Here is a 16956-nt window from a genome sequence, read left to right as displayed (position 1 = left end):
TTGCATTCTCCCAATGGAGTTAGGTATTTCAACCTAGAATCATTTTTCATTTTGCTTCCATTAAACATATTTACATTCCATTTCCCTAGATGTCAATAACAGTTTTACGTACTTTATTAGCATGTATTTGTTTCATTGGAGTTGAAAGTACATTTCATTGCCAGACTTTAATGCTAAGCACCAAACTGTCTCTGGTTTGCAAAAAGTATCTTACATAAAAGACAAAAGAATAATGACAACTCATTTTTACTTTCTAAATGATTTATTTTTATTTTTATGCATGTACATGTGTTTGTATATGCTTTATATGTGAGGGTACCCATAGAGGCCAGAAGAAGATGTCAGATTCTGTGAAGCTGCAGTTGCAGGAAGTTGAGAGCCACCTGACATCTGTGTGCTGGGCATCTGATCCCCTAGAAGAACAGCAAGTGCTCTTAACTACTGAGTCAACCCTTTAGCCCTTATTGCAGTATTGTATAAAGTATGTTTCTTTTTTTCCTCCGCACTAAAATGTTCATTCCTTTGTTTTTAAGTAGTCATGGAGAAGTTTAAAAACAGAAACAATATTCCAGTGAATATGAGTCCATACATATTCAGAAGATGAAGGAAGCACTATTTAGCATGCATGTTCTCTTTCCTAGAATTGGTTTTTATGAAAGTGAACGAATGGAGACTGGCAGCTACCATCAACTGTAATATCTCTGTTTTTATCATTCTTAATGTGAAAAGCTCAAGTTATATAGGAAAAACCAGCTCTTCTGAGGAAAAAGAACTTTCTAGGTTATGTGAAAAATGGAATAAGATTATAGTTTCCATCACAGAACAGAAAAATGGAATTGTAATATAGAGCCAATTATAGATAAAAGAACATTCAAGAAATTACTGTACCTTCTACATTATAGTCAACATTTTGTGTCATTTCAGAGATTCTTTTAAGCTCAGAAGCATTTGAATGAATATGGAAACTGAAATCATATAAGTGAAAAATACTTAGACACCAAAATATACAATGTTTTAGTAAGTCTGAATTTTGTTCATCTTTAAAAGTAGATTCCCATCACCATTGTCTTTCCTCCAGTCATGCTCCCCTGACTTTTACTAGAATTGCATTTTCTTTCTCCAAAAAGGAACATTTTTATAAATCAAAATCTTAAGTACACAGCAGTTAATATAAATTTTTGTGTGACTGACTGGAAAAAAATAAAGAACGGAGTGAAAAATACAACCTACTATGTGTCATGCCACAGTAGTTTCATGGATAAGGAAAATAAGGTTTAAGAAGGCGGAGTCAATTGTTGAATGAAAAGCATCTTATTAACCAGCAGGGCCAGTTTTCCAACACATTCACTTTCCAATACCAAAGGGGGATTCATCCTTCCCATGTGCAGCTTATTTGTTGATAGCTCACAGTTGCTATTAACTTAGTACATAACATCATACACTAAAATTACATTAAATTGCTTCAATCCCAGAATCCTCTTCCCTGTGTCCTATCAGTTAAATTATCTGCTATATTACAGTGTAGAAACTAGAACTCACCATCTATTTCTCCATATCCTTCTTTCCTGTCAGTCAAATTTTTTTATCCATTGTACCTCTAAAATCTCTTCTGGTTCTGTGAGTGTGAGAAGCTCTATTATCCCCTAGGTACTTCTTTATACATATGTGCTGCAGCTGAATATAGCTGAGTGTTGCCAGTCAATCTTGGGCCTGTTTCCCCATAGTCTACCCTCTCCAATCTTTGTAAGGGACTTTAAAGACAAACCTCTGCTCTCCCTGAACAAGGACACGCTATTCTTCAGAACCAGCTAGTGCTGCCTGCCAGCTCAATACACCACCCTCTGCTGCCCAGCTCTCTAATAAACTCCGCCAGATGAATGGTGTTTCATCATTCTTGAACCCCATTCCTCCCCCAAACCCAGTGCCATCCAGGATCTGAGCTCAGAGCATCTCTAGTGCAATATATCCAGCAGATGTATGTGTTTCTGTTGCTCTGTTCAACTCCCAAATTCCTGGGTCCCAGCTCATTCCAAATTTAAAGTCATAAATAACTCTTTATACTTCCATCCTTTTCTTTCAAGAATTCTCTTTTGCCATTGGGAAAAAGTTCAAATTTCTATAATTGGTACTCAAAGTTCTTAAGAATTAAAGAGCACATGTTCTTCTAATTGTATCATCCTCTACTTCTTTCAACTTGACTTCATCTTTTATAATAGCCACTGTGAATGACTCACTATTTCTCAGGCACAACTAATCTTTTTATTCATATTTCCTAGTCTGTGTGTTGCTTGACTTTTCCTGGAGAGGTGTGACATACATGTATTCACCTAGATATGTAACTAATGATATACCAAAACACAACTCTACCCAAATCTAGTTGGTGAGCTAATCAGCTTATAGGGCTAATTATAGGAGCATAGGTAACTCAACAGGAGGATACTGTAAAGCCCACCCCAGCACTGACAACTGACAACAGGGTAATCAGAAAAGAACACATCTCTTGAGCTCCCAGCTCCAGAAGCAGGCAGCTCTTCCAGGCAGAGAGCATTCTTTTCCCAGCAGCTCTGCAGCTTGTAACCTTGCAGAGGAACCTTGTGAATCTCATGACTTCTCTTAAACTTCAAACTTCCTGAGTTTCCTAAGCTTGATTTCATTAGATTCTCAAGCCTTAATGAGCCTCTCTCCTGCCCTAGCAGGGAATATTTTAATTCACAAGAATCCTCCTCTCTTCCCCATGCTGTGTGTTATGTACTTTTCCCTTCTTAGAACACATTTTTTCCCTTCTTGGAATGGTTTTCTGAAACCCCATCTCATTGAAGCCCGGCCTGAAAGATTCATGTTTTCTTGGGCTGGGAAAATGGTTGATCAGTTAAGGGCATTTTCTAAAAGACTAATAACTTGAGTTTGATCCCCAGAAACCATATGGTAGAAGAAGAGGACTCCTGATCTTACATACAAACCATGCCATCACCACACACAGACACACAGACACACACAACAACAATAACAATGACAACAACCACGGTCCACCTTTAGTTATTTACTCTCTAAGATGAATTAACCAGTCTTTCCTATATGCTTACAGTATTGTATGAGAATCTGGTTATGCTATATTTAAATGACTCTATGTATCACAATTTTAAGAAGTAAAATTATTACCTATTGAGTATCATTATCTTGTATATCTCATTAAATTTTTCAAGGGACTATCTCAATTCAAATACTCAAATATTTTTCCCAAATAACTGCAAGAAAATGTTTGTAAAATCATGATTAAATTGATACTTCTTTTGCTTTTCAGAATCAATTTTCCTCTTGAGATAAAGTCACTTCCAAGAGAATCCATGCTCATTATAAAAGTGTTTGGGATTGACTCTGCCACCCACAGAGCAAATCTTCTGGCCTGGACCTGCCTTCCACTGTTCCCAAAAGAGTAAGTATATCATCTGTGATTAACAGAGTTCTGGTTCCAATTCAATCTTCCGGGAACTGAATGTTCTTCAGGTTATGGCATAATGAGAAAAATCAAGAGGACATTTTATACTAAAATGAGGTAGCTCGATATAAATCATGAGTATTGAAATTAGAAGAGAAGGGCAAAAATGGAGACCTGGCTTTAGCAGCAGCATATGCTCTGCTCATCAACTGGGTCATTTACAATGGAGAGAGGTTGGCAAGATCAGTCTCGATGACTTTTCTTCCTTAAGCAGCCAACTTCTCTGGAATTAATAATTCAAAATGACTATGCTGTCATTTAGGGGAAAAAAGCCACAAAATTCTGACTAAAGTAAAATTATAAAACATGACTGCTTTTCTGGTCTCTTATTGCCAAGGAAAAAAACTTGGCAACTTCCAAAAAAGCATGGAACTGAGTTCAGATATTCTTTCAGAATTAACAGCTTTTGCAAAGTCAACTGTTTATTTAACCTATAATTCTTGAGAATTATTCATGCTTAGAACATAAAATAAAATCAACTAGTGATTGTCTATGCTTTTAAGGGAAAATATTTCCAGAGGCATCAATGTATTTTTTTTTTTTAACACAAGAAGCCTGGCTTTAGGATTAGATGACAAAATCCAGGACCTTCAAAAAATCAGAGCTTGTGTTGTGCTAATATTAGTATAAGGCATGTTACTACAATATTATATTTATAGCAGGAATCTTAAAAGTTCTTATTAATAAAAACAAACCTAGAGCCAGGTATTTGGGTCAACACTGGAAGATCAGAGAAGCAGAACAAGCCACAGCCACCTCACCTGCCAATTCCTCAGGTGATCCTGTTTCCTCAGACTGGAAGCCTCTGAGTCCTCATCTAGAATGAATCTCAGCTGAACTGTTGCTCAAAACCTAAAAGCTTAACCAGCTAAAAGCTTCTAGTTCCTGGTTTTCACGCCTTATATACCTTTCTGCTTTCTGCCATCACTCGCTGGGATTAAAGGCATGTGTCACCATGCCTGGCTGTTTCTAATGTGGCCTTGTACTCACAGAGATCCAGAGGGATTTCTGCCTCTGGAATGCTAGGATTAAAGGTGTGAGTGCCACCAGTTTCTAGCCTCTGTATCTAGTGGCTGTTCTGTTCTTTGATCCCAGATAAGTTTATTAGGGTACACAATATTTTGGGGAACACAATACCACCACACATAATGTCTAAGAAAAACTTGGTATTATGGAAGTGTCTAAAGTATTGCTTTTCAGTTTTTAGATTCAACATTCAGCCACTATAGACAAATTTTATCAAACAAACCAGATCAAACTTTAAAAATTCATTGGATTATTTCTGATCTGGACCCTCGGTATGTGCATCTGCTTGTGTAAATTGTATGTGTATATGTGTCTCTATGTGTATAGGTGTATATGTACGTGTATCCCTCTGTATACATGTGTGTTTGTGTGTCTTATGTAAATGTTTATGTCCTGTATGTAAGTATATGTGTCTCTGTGTATGTACACATCGATGGCTTGGCTTGGGTTTTGATAGCCCATCTCCATGTGTGTGTTGAGGACAGGGAATGTATTCATCTCTGTAATGTCTGCCATCTTACATAATGCACCATATAAACAGGCAATCAATAGAGGTTTGTTTACCAAAAAAATCAACCCCTGCAGGTAGATTTTAAAAGTCTACTAGGAGAAAGGTCTGCTGCTGTTCGGAGACATTTCAAATATCTGACTTGAGCACAAAAAGCATCCATGACTTTGTCCATAAGAGCTGTCGTACAGGCATCCTTCCACCTGTGAGAAAGTTTCCTTTCAGTTTCATCTGCAGAATTAGAGATGTAGCATTTCTAGCATTTTTGTAAAGTCATATTTCCAGTTATTAACTGAAAAGAGCATTGAGTGCATTTGGTCCTCAGCTTGCCATGTGCAGAGGTGCCAGCATAAACTCTGGCATCTGTTTGCAGGGCATGGTCTTCCAGTGTGGGAGTCTGCGAGAAGCAATTATCTGAGACTGATCCAAGGTGATGATTTTGCAAGGAAATGTATGTAAAGCAGTGGTGATGAGGCACAGGGAAACACAATAGACATCCCTGATTAGTTCAACGAGTGTTTGGAAATACATTCCCGGAAGACTGTTTCTCATCAAAACCAGAAAAATCTCCATCTCTCCTGGGATAAACAATCAAAAGAAAACCATATTGTTCTAAATCCATCAGAAATCATCAGGTGTGGCTGTTGAGACACAGCCACAAACTCTTTTTTTGTGCCTTACTACAATTTACTGAGATTCTTATTCAATTTATTTGGTGTGGATATATCCAGATCACAGAAAAGTAGCATCTTGCTTTCATTTCCACTCACAGGATGACCCTTGCCCATAAATATCTGATATTGAATCTTCTATTATAGTTTGGATTGCTCCTCATCAGTTGTATGCAATTGTAATGACCACTTATATTGATATTGTTTCCATCATACACATGACCTCAGAATAGCTTCCTGGAGGCATTCTGTCTCTTTAGGACCTCCAAAAATGGGCTTTTGAAAAGCCAATGGTGATTAAGTTCATATATATCTATGAGGGATGCATTAGTTAATGTCTACACATGAAAATAAGCATTGACATTTCTAAGCATCAAAACCATTCACCTTCAGTTCTATAAAGAAAAAATCTCAAATACAAAGAAAAGATTTGGTGGACAAAAATCACAGAATGTTTTGCAGGCAAGATTGTCCCTGTATCTACAATCATAGTGGACATGAACCTTTCCCACTTCAGCAAGGACTGGTTTCTTTCAGCACAACCATGTCTGAGAGCTCCAGCCCCAATTTAAGTTCAGAAATAAATAGTGTAATTGCTGCTTAGCATTTTTATTGTGGAAGTTACTTTGCCATATAGATTCCCTACCTTGGCTAAATGATAATATTTTTTTGAATGTTATAATATAAACCCATCCCAGATACCACCCAAAGATTCTAATTCAGTTGATTTTTATTTATTTTATTTTATTTTATTTTATTTTATTTTATTTTATTTTATTTTTGAGAGCAACAGTATTTTCAAGATTCCTGGGGTGATTTAAAGTCTTAAAAATAAAAATCATTTGCAGAATTTCAAATACGACTTAAAATCAGTCTTACTCTCCAAACAATTTGATTTCTCAGGCAACTGACTAGGTTGTTAATGCTAACCTCCTCATTTCAACTCTATTTCAGAATTAAGTAGTAAACAGTAGTTGTTTTCTTCAAGTTCATTGGCTTTCTTCTGGTCCACAAGAGGCCCAGAATCCATTTACCACACTTGCAAGAGGGGATTTGTAGAAAGGTGATCTGATATAAATAATCAGGCAGCTTAAAAAATTGAACAAAAAACAGAATTCAGGTCAAGTTCTTGCCTTTGCTTTTTCTGTCTTCAACTGCATCCCTTCCTGCTTGGAGATGCCACATCTCCTCCGCTGTGACTGTATTATAAAAATTCTGCAACCTACGTGGGCTCTGACCTCAGCATCACAAGGGCTCTCCTTTTAGATATGAACCCCACTGGACCTATTAGAGTCAGGCTCTCCAAGGATTTCATCACATCAGGTCCTCTGGCTTCTGACCTCCCAATGACATAATCCTTTGTGTCCTCTAGCTCCAGACGCTGGGAACTGACGCAAAGATTCCTCATCACTAAACTCAATAATTATCATTTTGTTGTTTTAGAATTAGGGTGATGGAATTACAATTCAATTCATTTGTCCTTCTCCATGCAGCACATTTGGAGTTGAAAATTTTAATCACTGAATTGAACATTAATCAAGTTTAAACGACCTTGAGGATATGCCAGGATAAATATCCCCAAACACCATGTACAAAAGTGGAGTCTGATTTCTCAATACGTCGTATTTCCCAAAGACCTCCGAGTGTAGGAATGATGAATACTACAGTTGTGCTCTGCAGGGAGAGTTTGTAGTTTTGTGGTCCGGTCTAGTTAGTGTCTCCCCACCACCCTTCTGAAGCTATCCTCCACTGCCAGAAGAGCTACAACACTGTAAGAAATTTTAGAAAAACATTCAGTTTGTCCAATAAATTCCAGGAAGCTTAGTTAACATAGGCTGATTCAGGCAAGCTCTGGACATCCTATCATGATGCCTGTAGACTGCCTTTGTATGATGCATGTAGACTGCCTTTGTAACATTTTTGTTTGTTTTGTTTTTTGTTTGAGTGTGTGTGTGTGTGTTATAGACTAATAAATATTTTCACCATATTATCTTATTAAATTTTGTATGTGTGGATTTTGTTTCATGCATGCATGTCTGTGCACCACTTGAATGCCTAGCCCCCATAGATCCCAGAGACAGGTATTGAGTTCCCTAGAGTCAGATAGATGTGAAACACCATGTGGATGCTGGGATTCAAACCCAGTTCCTCTGGTAGAGCAACCAGTACTCTTAATCACTGAGTCATCCCTTCAACCCAGTAGTAATTTTTTTAATTACTACTGATCCCCGTCTACTTTGTTTTAAATATGTCCATTTTTATTGTCTCTGTATTTAATTATTTAAAATGAAACCACCCTTTATTTTATATATAGCAATACAATTTATATATTAAATAACATTATAATCGAATGATTTGGTACACTTTTAAACAGAAGAAAGGAGAATCATTCAGGTTATAAAGATAACCTCAATGCTAATTTTTAAAAAGCAGCTTTTTCCAAATGGATCAATATAACAACATACTCAGTGACTAGTCAGGTCTAATTCCCAGTGCTCTCCTGGTCAGTGGAATTCTAGGGAAAACCTTCTGTTTCCTGAAACCACTGACACTCTCAGATCTGTTTTTTATTCCTTACTGCTACTGATCATCTTCATGACAATTTTACTTATTCGAAAGTCTATGAATAAGTAAAGCCCTGCTTGCAGTACCTAGTACAGTCTATTATCTGAAAATAAGCTCCCCAATGCTAAGCAAAACAATCACCTCCAAAACAATGTCACACGTTTATTTTCTTGGCCCTTTTCCTAAGCTCTGCATGCCCTACTCCTACAGAAAATGCTCTGGCTTCATTATGAATCCTGTGCCACAGGGTAGAGGCTAGGGAGACACTTAAAATACAATTGATCTAGGAGCAGAAAGAACAGACACCATTGGATTCTTTCTTGATAGAAACCAGCTCAGATAAATCACATTTATTTTGCTTCAAATGTGGCCAAGACATAACAATACAGCAAAATCACAGATATAACACATTCCAAAATGCAGGTGTAAAAATGCAACCAACTTCTCATTAGCTCCACCCCGCAATTAATGAGAACAAAAACCTCTCCACTTACAGCCAAGTACTGGCTAGTTGAAATATGAAATCTCTTTTAGATAAAAATGCCAAGTCACTTAGAAAGCTTTCTTACACTCTGACTCTCTTTCTAACAAGATGAAAGGATAAATGGGGTTAGAAAGGAAAGGAAACACTACAATGATTCTGTGGCCTGCTAGCTCTGACCTCCAAACCAGTCACCTTCAAAGTTGGTAGCTATTTATTTTATCAAAAGCTGCTGGCTAATACAGCTCATTAGGAATCTCCCAGTTTAGTCAGGGTTACTGGATTGGCCTGAGTTGGGTTGTCTCAGCCATCAGAGAACCACCTGTGGTTTTCTGCCAACTCCTAATAGACCCTAACTTGGAAGTATACCTAAAAAATGATTTATCTTAATCTCACATTTACTTTTGATAATTAGCCTACTTTCAGTTTGGTATATTGAAATCGAACACTATTCTTGGTTAACCATTGGAATATGTTACCAATATTCTGATTTGTGCACAGGTACCACTTACTTTTTTCTTTTGTACAAAGATCTGTGGATTTAGATCTTCTTGCAACCGTTGAAAACATTAGTGGTCTCCCCCCTGGCTAAAGCGTTTCCTATATGCTCTCTCATTTACTATGGTAATTTACAACCGATTTTTAAGGATTCTGAACAAGAATAATCTTTCTATTTATATGTAAAGGAACATTTCCCTTGTGAAGTCCTACAACTATTTTGACTCTGCAGCTCATATGCTGTGCTGATTTAAATCTTGTCTTTCTATAAATTTAGAATCTTTAAATGCCCAAGGAATTTAGTTACTCCATGGGAAGGGAGAAAAAAAAAACCCTCTGAAGAGTTCAGGCTCATAAGTCCAGAGTGCAAATCTGAGATTCCTAATTCCACTAGTCACCACCACTGATGGCAGTCATTAGTACAAGCTCCTGTTAGAAACTCCTGTAATAATAGTCACACATGGAAAAAAAAGTGATGTCTATGAAAACAGCCTTGCATTTGACGTGTTAGCAGTGAGCTCTCAATCAGTGTCTAGACTTGTGGGATATTTTATTCTCTTCTAGCTACTGAATGAAGCCACAGAAATAGCTGCTGCTTTCCATCCCAGAATAAGTATCTGCAGACACTCATAGCTTCCCTCTTAAAGTGACTCCTGTCTATCTGTATGCATTATCTTTTGCAGAAAGTCTATGTTGGGGTCTAGGCTATTCAGCATGACATTACAGAGTGAGCCTCCCATAGAAATGATAGCTCCAGGAGTATGGGATGCGAGCCAGCCTTCCTCACTGACCCTGCAGGTAAGTGCCAAGCTGAGATTGAAGTACACATGGAAAATGCAGGTTGTTAAGCAGTGTGGTGGCCAGTTACAGAAACTTTCTCCCAGGGTCACACATTATACATGTTCCCTTCCTTGAGCCCAGATCTGGGTGTCTTTGGTATCTCTTGTTTTATGCCTAGCACTCTCTAAGCAATTTTTCTGTCATCTTATATAATAGCAATTCAATGCATTTTTCTTCATCATCCTGAAGGATAGCAGAAAAGTCTTGCTGTCAACATTCTCCTTAAATGTGTCCAGTTCTTCTTTCTATTGTCTAAAGAAAAGTCATTGTTGTGTATTATTAACCCAGCACCATACAGCTGCTTTTCCGTTGTCATTAAAATCTCTTCTATTGCACCTTTTTTAAATGACTAGCTTGGAAGAGAGCAATAGCAAACAAAATCCATTTTAGAACTTTTTCTTGTCTTAAAACATTTCTACTCTCTGTGATTGGTGATGGTGAAAGAAAAGCACTCAGTGATTCCAGCTGTGGCTCACACCGCCAGCAGCACCTCCTTTGCTCATGCCTGTGGTCCATCTAGCCATACTGGCTAGGGACCAGCCACACAGACACACTGCTATCTAGAGATTCAAGAATGTAGACTTTGCACTTCTACAGAAGCTGGGTGGCATCCTCTGGAACACAGTTTTTCTAGCTTGGCAGCATTTTGTACTCAGCATTTCTTTATGGTCCCATCTCTGTGAACTCACTGTAGGATCCTTAGCAGCATCACTGAGTTCTAGCCAGATGTATCCACTCCCCAGTCCTAGCAGTCAAAAATGTCTCCAGATGTTGTCAACGTACTCTGGGAACAAAATCGCCTTCCACTTACCATCATTTTGGAGATGACACTTTCAGAGTTCCAGTTCACAACTATGAGGTAAGGGGTGTAAGGGATAGAGTTTAGAAATATGTACAAAAAGATGTTGAAGATGGAAAAGAATGAATTTTATAAAAATGTGGCTTCACTTTAGGGCAGAGAAAGCCCTTCCAGGAACCACCTGAGTGACATTTTTAGCACCAGCTTGATGACAAGAAATCATCAGTGTAGATCTCAGTGTGTCAGGTCTAGACAAGGACGGATGGCATGTGCTGTGTTGTACCAGGACACAGACATTTCAATCCAATAAGGAAATCTACCATAGTCCTCCTACGTATGCCCATGCTTAGCAAGTAGGAATTACCGTACTTTAGTTTGAAAGTGCCCTTCATTTTGGTAAAGTGAATAACTTGTTACTGGGGAACCAATATTGAGATCTTCGAAGGTCCTAATTTAAGATCCGAAGTCCCATGTCAGGCTTTCTGCTATATTCTAGAGTAAGAAATTGACTCGAAATTGGCTGATTTCTGCTGGTAAAGTGTTTGCATGAGAACTGCCATTCCTACCCAGAACCCATGTGAAAAATGGCTGACTCAGTGGCTTGCAGTCTAGAGTGCCAGGGCAGTGAAAATTTAGATCCTTGGGACTTCTGTGGTCAATCTGTATAATTGAATTAGTGGATTCCAGGCTAGTGGCAGACCTAGTCTCAAAATAACTGGTGGGTAGTGCCTGAGAAATGACACATGAGCTTGTCTGCTAACCTTCACATACATACACACATGTACCCTCACATGCATGCACCCACACACACAAGATTAGGAGATGATCAGAAAGTTAAAAGCAGGTCCTAGAACCAGAGTTATGTCAGGGAATAGGTGTGGGTCAGAGGGAAAGACATAAGGATGTCAACAGGGGAATGCAGACCATAGTCTCAGCTCTCTAACAGAAAATGTTAAGACCTAAGGCATTAAACAAGTCCTGTTTTCACCTCTGTGCATTCAAAGAATGTCTGTTGTATTTGGTCCAGTCTTCTTTTCTGGTTGTCCTTACAGTCTGAATGGTGAATGCCATCGTACAGCTACTCAAGTATGACAGGGGTGTGATGAGTCAGAATGGTTCTCAGGGCAAATAACTGTTGTCAGATCCCAAGACTGGTGAAATGAGCAGACAGTGGACAAAGGGAAGTGGATGTGAATTCACAGAGGAAATGAACAGGCAGATTATTGCTTGCCTTTTCCCAGGTCTCCTCATTTTCTTGCTTTCACTAGCATAAAATCCATTTGAATGACTCTATTAGGGTGTGTGCATGTATGCAGGAGCAAATGTGTGCACATGCATGTAAAGGCCAGAGGTCAACCTTGGACATTATCTCTTGGCAGCCACTCACCTTGTTTTTTTGAGATGTGGTTTCTCACTGCCCTAGAACTCACTAATTGGGCTAGTCAGTATGCCCCCGAGATCTGCCTGTCGCTGTCTCCCCAGCCCTGCCAAGCACACACCTCATTCTGAGAGAAAGCATGTTTGTCTAAGACTGACTTCCTTTGCTTAGTGTGAGAATCTCTTGTTTCACCCATCTTCCTGAGAAGGATGCATTGTACTTATACCTCATTGTTTACTACAGCTCTTCCTGGTGGCTAAGCTGGGAAACCAGTACAGGACTAACATTCATGTTCTCTTCCATGGTTTTAAGGACTTTAATCTTCCTGCCATTACTTCAGACTGACATAAAATTGTACTAGTTCTCTAACTACTATTTCTTGTATTATTTTTACTTAATTTTTTAAAGAGAGTTTCATGCATAGACAATATATTGACATAATTCTTCCCCTTCCCCTCCAACTCCTACCATGCCCCCCCAATTGATGTGTAGACAAATTTCTAAACAGTCTTATTAAATAAGAAACACAGAGCCAAATACAGGGGTAATAGCTGAGGAGATCAGAGAAATAACTAATAGCCACGACTAACCTCAGCTTACCACCTTGCCATCGATTTCCCAGAGAGAGCGTCTTCCTGTCTAAACTGAGCTTTTATTGCCTTCCTGTTCTGCCTTCTCATTGGCTCTAAGCCCAGCCACGTGACTTCCTTGTCACTGCCTGTCTATACAGACCTCCATCCAGGTCTCTATGGTTGGTACTGGGATTAAAGGCTCATGTCACCACACTTGCCTGTGTCCTTGAACACAGAGAGACTCTGCCTGCCATGTGATCAGATTAAGAGCATGGGCTACCACTGCCTGACTTCTGTTTATGGCTCGCTGACCTCTGATCTCCAGGCAAACTTTATTTATTAACATACAAATAAAATACCACCACATTTCCCCTTTTTATTCTAATAAAAAGAAAAAAGTTACAAGTAATATAAGAAAAACTATATACAATAAATACAATAACTATATATAATATATATTTTGACCACTTGGGATTCAGGAGACTAATCTCTGGTGCCTAGCAAACTCTAGCCAAATAAATGTGACCTACAAAGATTGTGTATGCTTTTATCTAAATCACCACAATCAATGTTTTGAGATTTATCTTGGTAATATTAATATTACTTTGCCTTAGATTGTCTTGTTTATTTTTATCATATTGAAGCAATAATTAATAAATGATAACAAAGCATATACCAAAATAATAATGACAATAAACATGGATTAATAGAATGAACTGACCAATTTTTTTTCCATTGTGTGTAAACTTTATGCATTTTTTTCATTTTTTAAATTTATTTATTAAATTTAATTTTACATATCAGCCACAGATTCCCTTGTTCTCCCCCCCTCCCACCCCCCACCCCACCTTACCCCCAGCCCACCCCCATTCCCATCTCCTCCAGGGCAAAGACTCCCCCGAGGATTGAGTTCAACCTGGTAATTTTTTAATATAAATAATAAGAAAAAAACAATAGATTAATTTGCATTTCAAGCTTACTCACATAGTCCAGAATGTTCCTAGATTTTCTCTGTGATACCAATCTAACATAGTTCAGCAGATCATATGTTCTGTGGATTTATTAACTTTATAATGGAAAAAAATTACTAACATGAAGAAAAAAATCTGAAACCCCAAACAGTCCAGCTCACCTCCATAATGCAGAAACATCCTGTTGTTGTTGTTATTGTTACTGTTACTTTGTTTGCTATGGTCAGATTATCACTGAAGCAAAATAACTAAAAATATGTGGAACTAGGATCAAAGGGGGCTGGATTCTCATCCTGTCTATAGATGGGACATCCAAGGTCAAATCAAAAATATTGTTTGGTTATGCAATACGCATGGCAAACGGCTTAGAAGGGGGACATGGGGACATTAGGGAGTCACAATCTTCCCAAGGAGTTCATGTAAACTTGCCTGAGGATCGGAGGAAAGAGCCAGCCACAAGATTAGACATAGCGGTCAGGCAGATGGGACATGGAAAGCACCTCAGTCAGAGTCACAGGCCTCTTGTCCGGTGGTGGCATCCACTGCAGAGGCCATGCTGTCTTCTTGGCCTTGAGCGGTTCTTGGACTAGCTCTGTGATGGCCCTCTGGGTCTGCTTTTCTAGCTTCTCCAGCTTCTTGGCCACATCGCTCTTGAGATCCCAAGCAAGTTTCCGGGGTTTGGGGTTGGCCAGGTCCACTTCCTCAACCACAGGCTCTGGCTTGGCAGCCTCCAGCTGTTCCTTCACCTTCTCTTCCGTTGCAACTGGTCTGCCCTGGAGTACCTGATAGACCCACAACACACCCCACGGTTGTGCATGTCCGGCGGACCTAGACACTTCTGCCTAGCCAGTTCCAGGTCAAAATAGCCATTTCCAGGTCAAGGCATCTAGCGTGACCAGGACCCCGTGGCTTTGCATGGTTGCATAAGAGTGCACAACACAACCATGTGATCTGCGCATGCTTGGAGTAGCCACATCAACCTGTTTATGCAGGCACCACCCAGCCTTTATAAGGGGCCTCCTCCTCCACACACGTGTCTCTTCCGCAGGCCTGACCATTCCTCTGTCTCTCTAATCTTAATAAAACTCTTGTTAGTAGATTCTGTCGTGTTTTTCATGACATTTCCTCACAGGGTAAGAGCGCCGGTAAATAACTAACAGTACCCTCCTCCTCCTCTTGAGGTCCTCATCCTCTAGGACGTGGTTCCAAAGCCTGAGTCCCCTGTGCTTCCCATCTTCTTCTTCCTCTTCTCTGGGCCACTTAGTCTGTGGCTCCCCATCTTCCCTGTCCTTATGCCCGGTTTTCTCCTGAGGGCCTTCCTCCACAGTGCCTCTTCTTCAAGGCAACCCACACCCTCAGAAGCAGCCGCCATCGAATCTGAAGCCCCTTCCTTTCTCTCCCTCAGGAGCATTCTTAATGGTTAAACACCTCTATGAAATCCTTAGTCTCAAGAGGGTGAGTTCCTATCTCCTCACGCCTTATATACCTTTCTCTGCCCAACCATTCACTTCCATCACTTACTGTGTGCTTCCCAGTACTGGGAGTAAAGGCATGTGCTGCCACTGTCTGGCTCTATTTTCAGTGTAGTCTTGAACTCACAGAGATCAAGATGGATCTCTGCCTCCGGAATGACAGGATTAAGGGTGTGTGCCACCACTGCCTGACCTATATGTCTAATCTAGTGGCTGGCTCTGTTCTCTGATCCCCAGGCAAGTTTATTAGGGTACACAATGTATCACTACATTCATAGAAAGTTCATATATTGTCATTCTTATGCCACAACACCACAGATAACTAATCTAGACAATATGTGCTAAATTATTAAACACCACTTGCATTTTAATACCAACTCCAAGCTGTAATGATTCTTATAAAAATTATGTTAAAACAATAAAAAGCACAAAAATAGAAATTACTATTTTCTTTCATTTCTACTCATCTCAAGTAAATATTTACAAAACTATAAATATACTTGCATGTATGTTTAGTCCATATAAAATCACTTCTTTGTTTCAGATAGATTTTCCAGCTGCAGGTTGGGAATATATGAAACCTGATGGTGAGGAGAACAGAACCGACCTTGAAGAACCACCAAGAGAGTGTTTAAAACACATCACCAGACTTTCCCAGAAGCAGACTCCCTTGCTGTGAGTAAGCCAGGCCTGAGAATGACTCTCTCTGCTCTCCTGCTCTCATCAGTCACACTTGAAGCACTCATATCTTCTGAGAGTGCACCTGCAGTCCCACGCCATCCTCTCATCTCCTGAAGCCATGGATGCTAGCTGATCAGTTGATGTGTACAAACTAAAGAAGAAATTTTGCCTCATCTGCAAAGACTTTTGATGTGCTTTAGCAACTTTAACTTTAGATTAAGGAACAGTATGAAGTTAGAAATAATTCAATTCAGAGTAGTAAAGGCAGAGACTGGTTAGGTAGACACCATCACATCTCAGAGAAAAACATTGCGCAGCCATCATTCAGTAAATTCTAGGAAGCTGTTTTAGTAAGCAGGGAAAATTGGAATTTAAATATCACGGCAAATATTTAAAAGAACATAAATAAACACTAAGTCAGAAATTCTCTAAATAAAGCAAAAATCACTTGGTGGAACTCAAAATAATTAATGGCATTAATGCTTGCTACCTGGTAATGTGTGAGGCACAGCTCATGAGCTGTGCTCATTCATAATAAGCCATAGGCATAAACTCAGGAAGTTGTACACATGTGCATTTATGCATCAGTATATATGTATTCATTGCTTGGACCACACTATGATAATATGTATAAGAGAGGGCACTTTATTTCAACAAAAAAATCATTTAAATAGAAGAGTTATATTTTTTGTGTGATCCCTGTAAATATAAATTTAAGAATGAGTTAAAGAATCAGTAAAAAAGAATAGCCCACAAGCAATCAGGGAGTTCATGAGGTTTTCTAGGCAAGACCTTGGGATTTCTGAAAGGTGGGAGCAGTGGACTCTGGCAGCAGTGGCTAGATTTGGGAGAAATGTAGATTCACAGCTCAAAATATATGACATTGATTTGAATTTGGAAATATGACACCTGAGAAGCCAAAGAACTCAGGATAAGTCAGTGGAGAAGGCCAGAATTTAAGTTGATCACCAGGTAGACAGAGTCATTTTCTGGAGAAG

General features: G+C 39.1%; 1 protein-coding gene and 1 pseudogene across 3 annotated transcripts in view; one reads left to right on the top strand and one right to left on the bottom strand.

Moving 5' to 3' along the window:
• Positions 1–16956, top strand: part of Pik3c2g (phosphatidylinositol-4-phosphate 3-kinase catalytic subunit type 2 gamma) — a 347375-nt gene that overhangs the window by 107800 nt on the left and 222619 nt on the right. For all 3 annotated transcript variants that reach the window (XM_037204039.1, XM_037204040.1, XM_028872205.2), the window contains 3 exons: positions 3302–3433; positions 9929–10043; positions 15822–15952. In XM_037204039.1, the coding sequence (XP_037059934.1) occupies positions 3302–3433; positions 9929–10043; positions 15822–15952 (378 nt within the window). The remainder of the gene's footprint in view (positions 1–3301; positions 3434–9928; positions 10044–15821; positions 15953–16956) is intronic.
• Positions 14307–15177, bottom strand: LOC114695044 (annotated as a pseudogene).

Source organism: Peromyscus leucopus, chromosome 3, assembly GCF_004664715.2.
Source record: "Peromyscus leucopus breed LL Stock chromosome 3, UCI_PerLeu_2.1, whole genome shotgun sequence".
NCBI classification, from domain to species: domain Eukaryota; kingdom Metazoa; phylum Chordata; class Mammalia; order Rodentia; family Cricetidae; genus Peromyscus; species Peromyscus leucopus.
The sequence above is the reverse complement of the archived record's forward strand: the minus strand, read 5'-3'. Positions and strand labels throughout refer to the sequence as shown.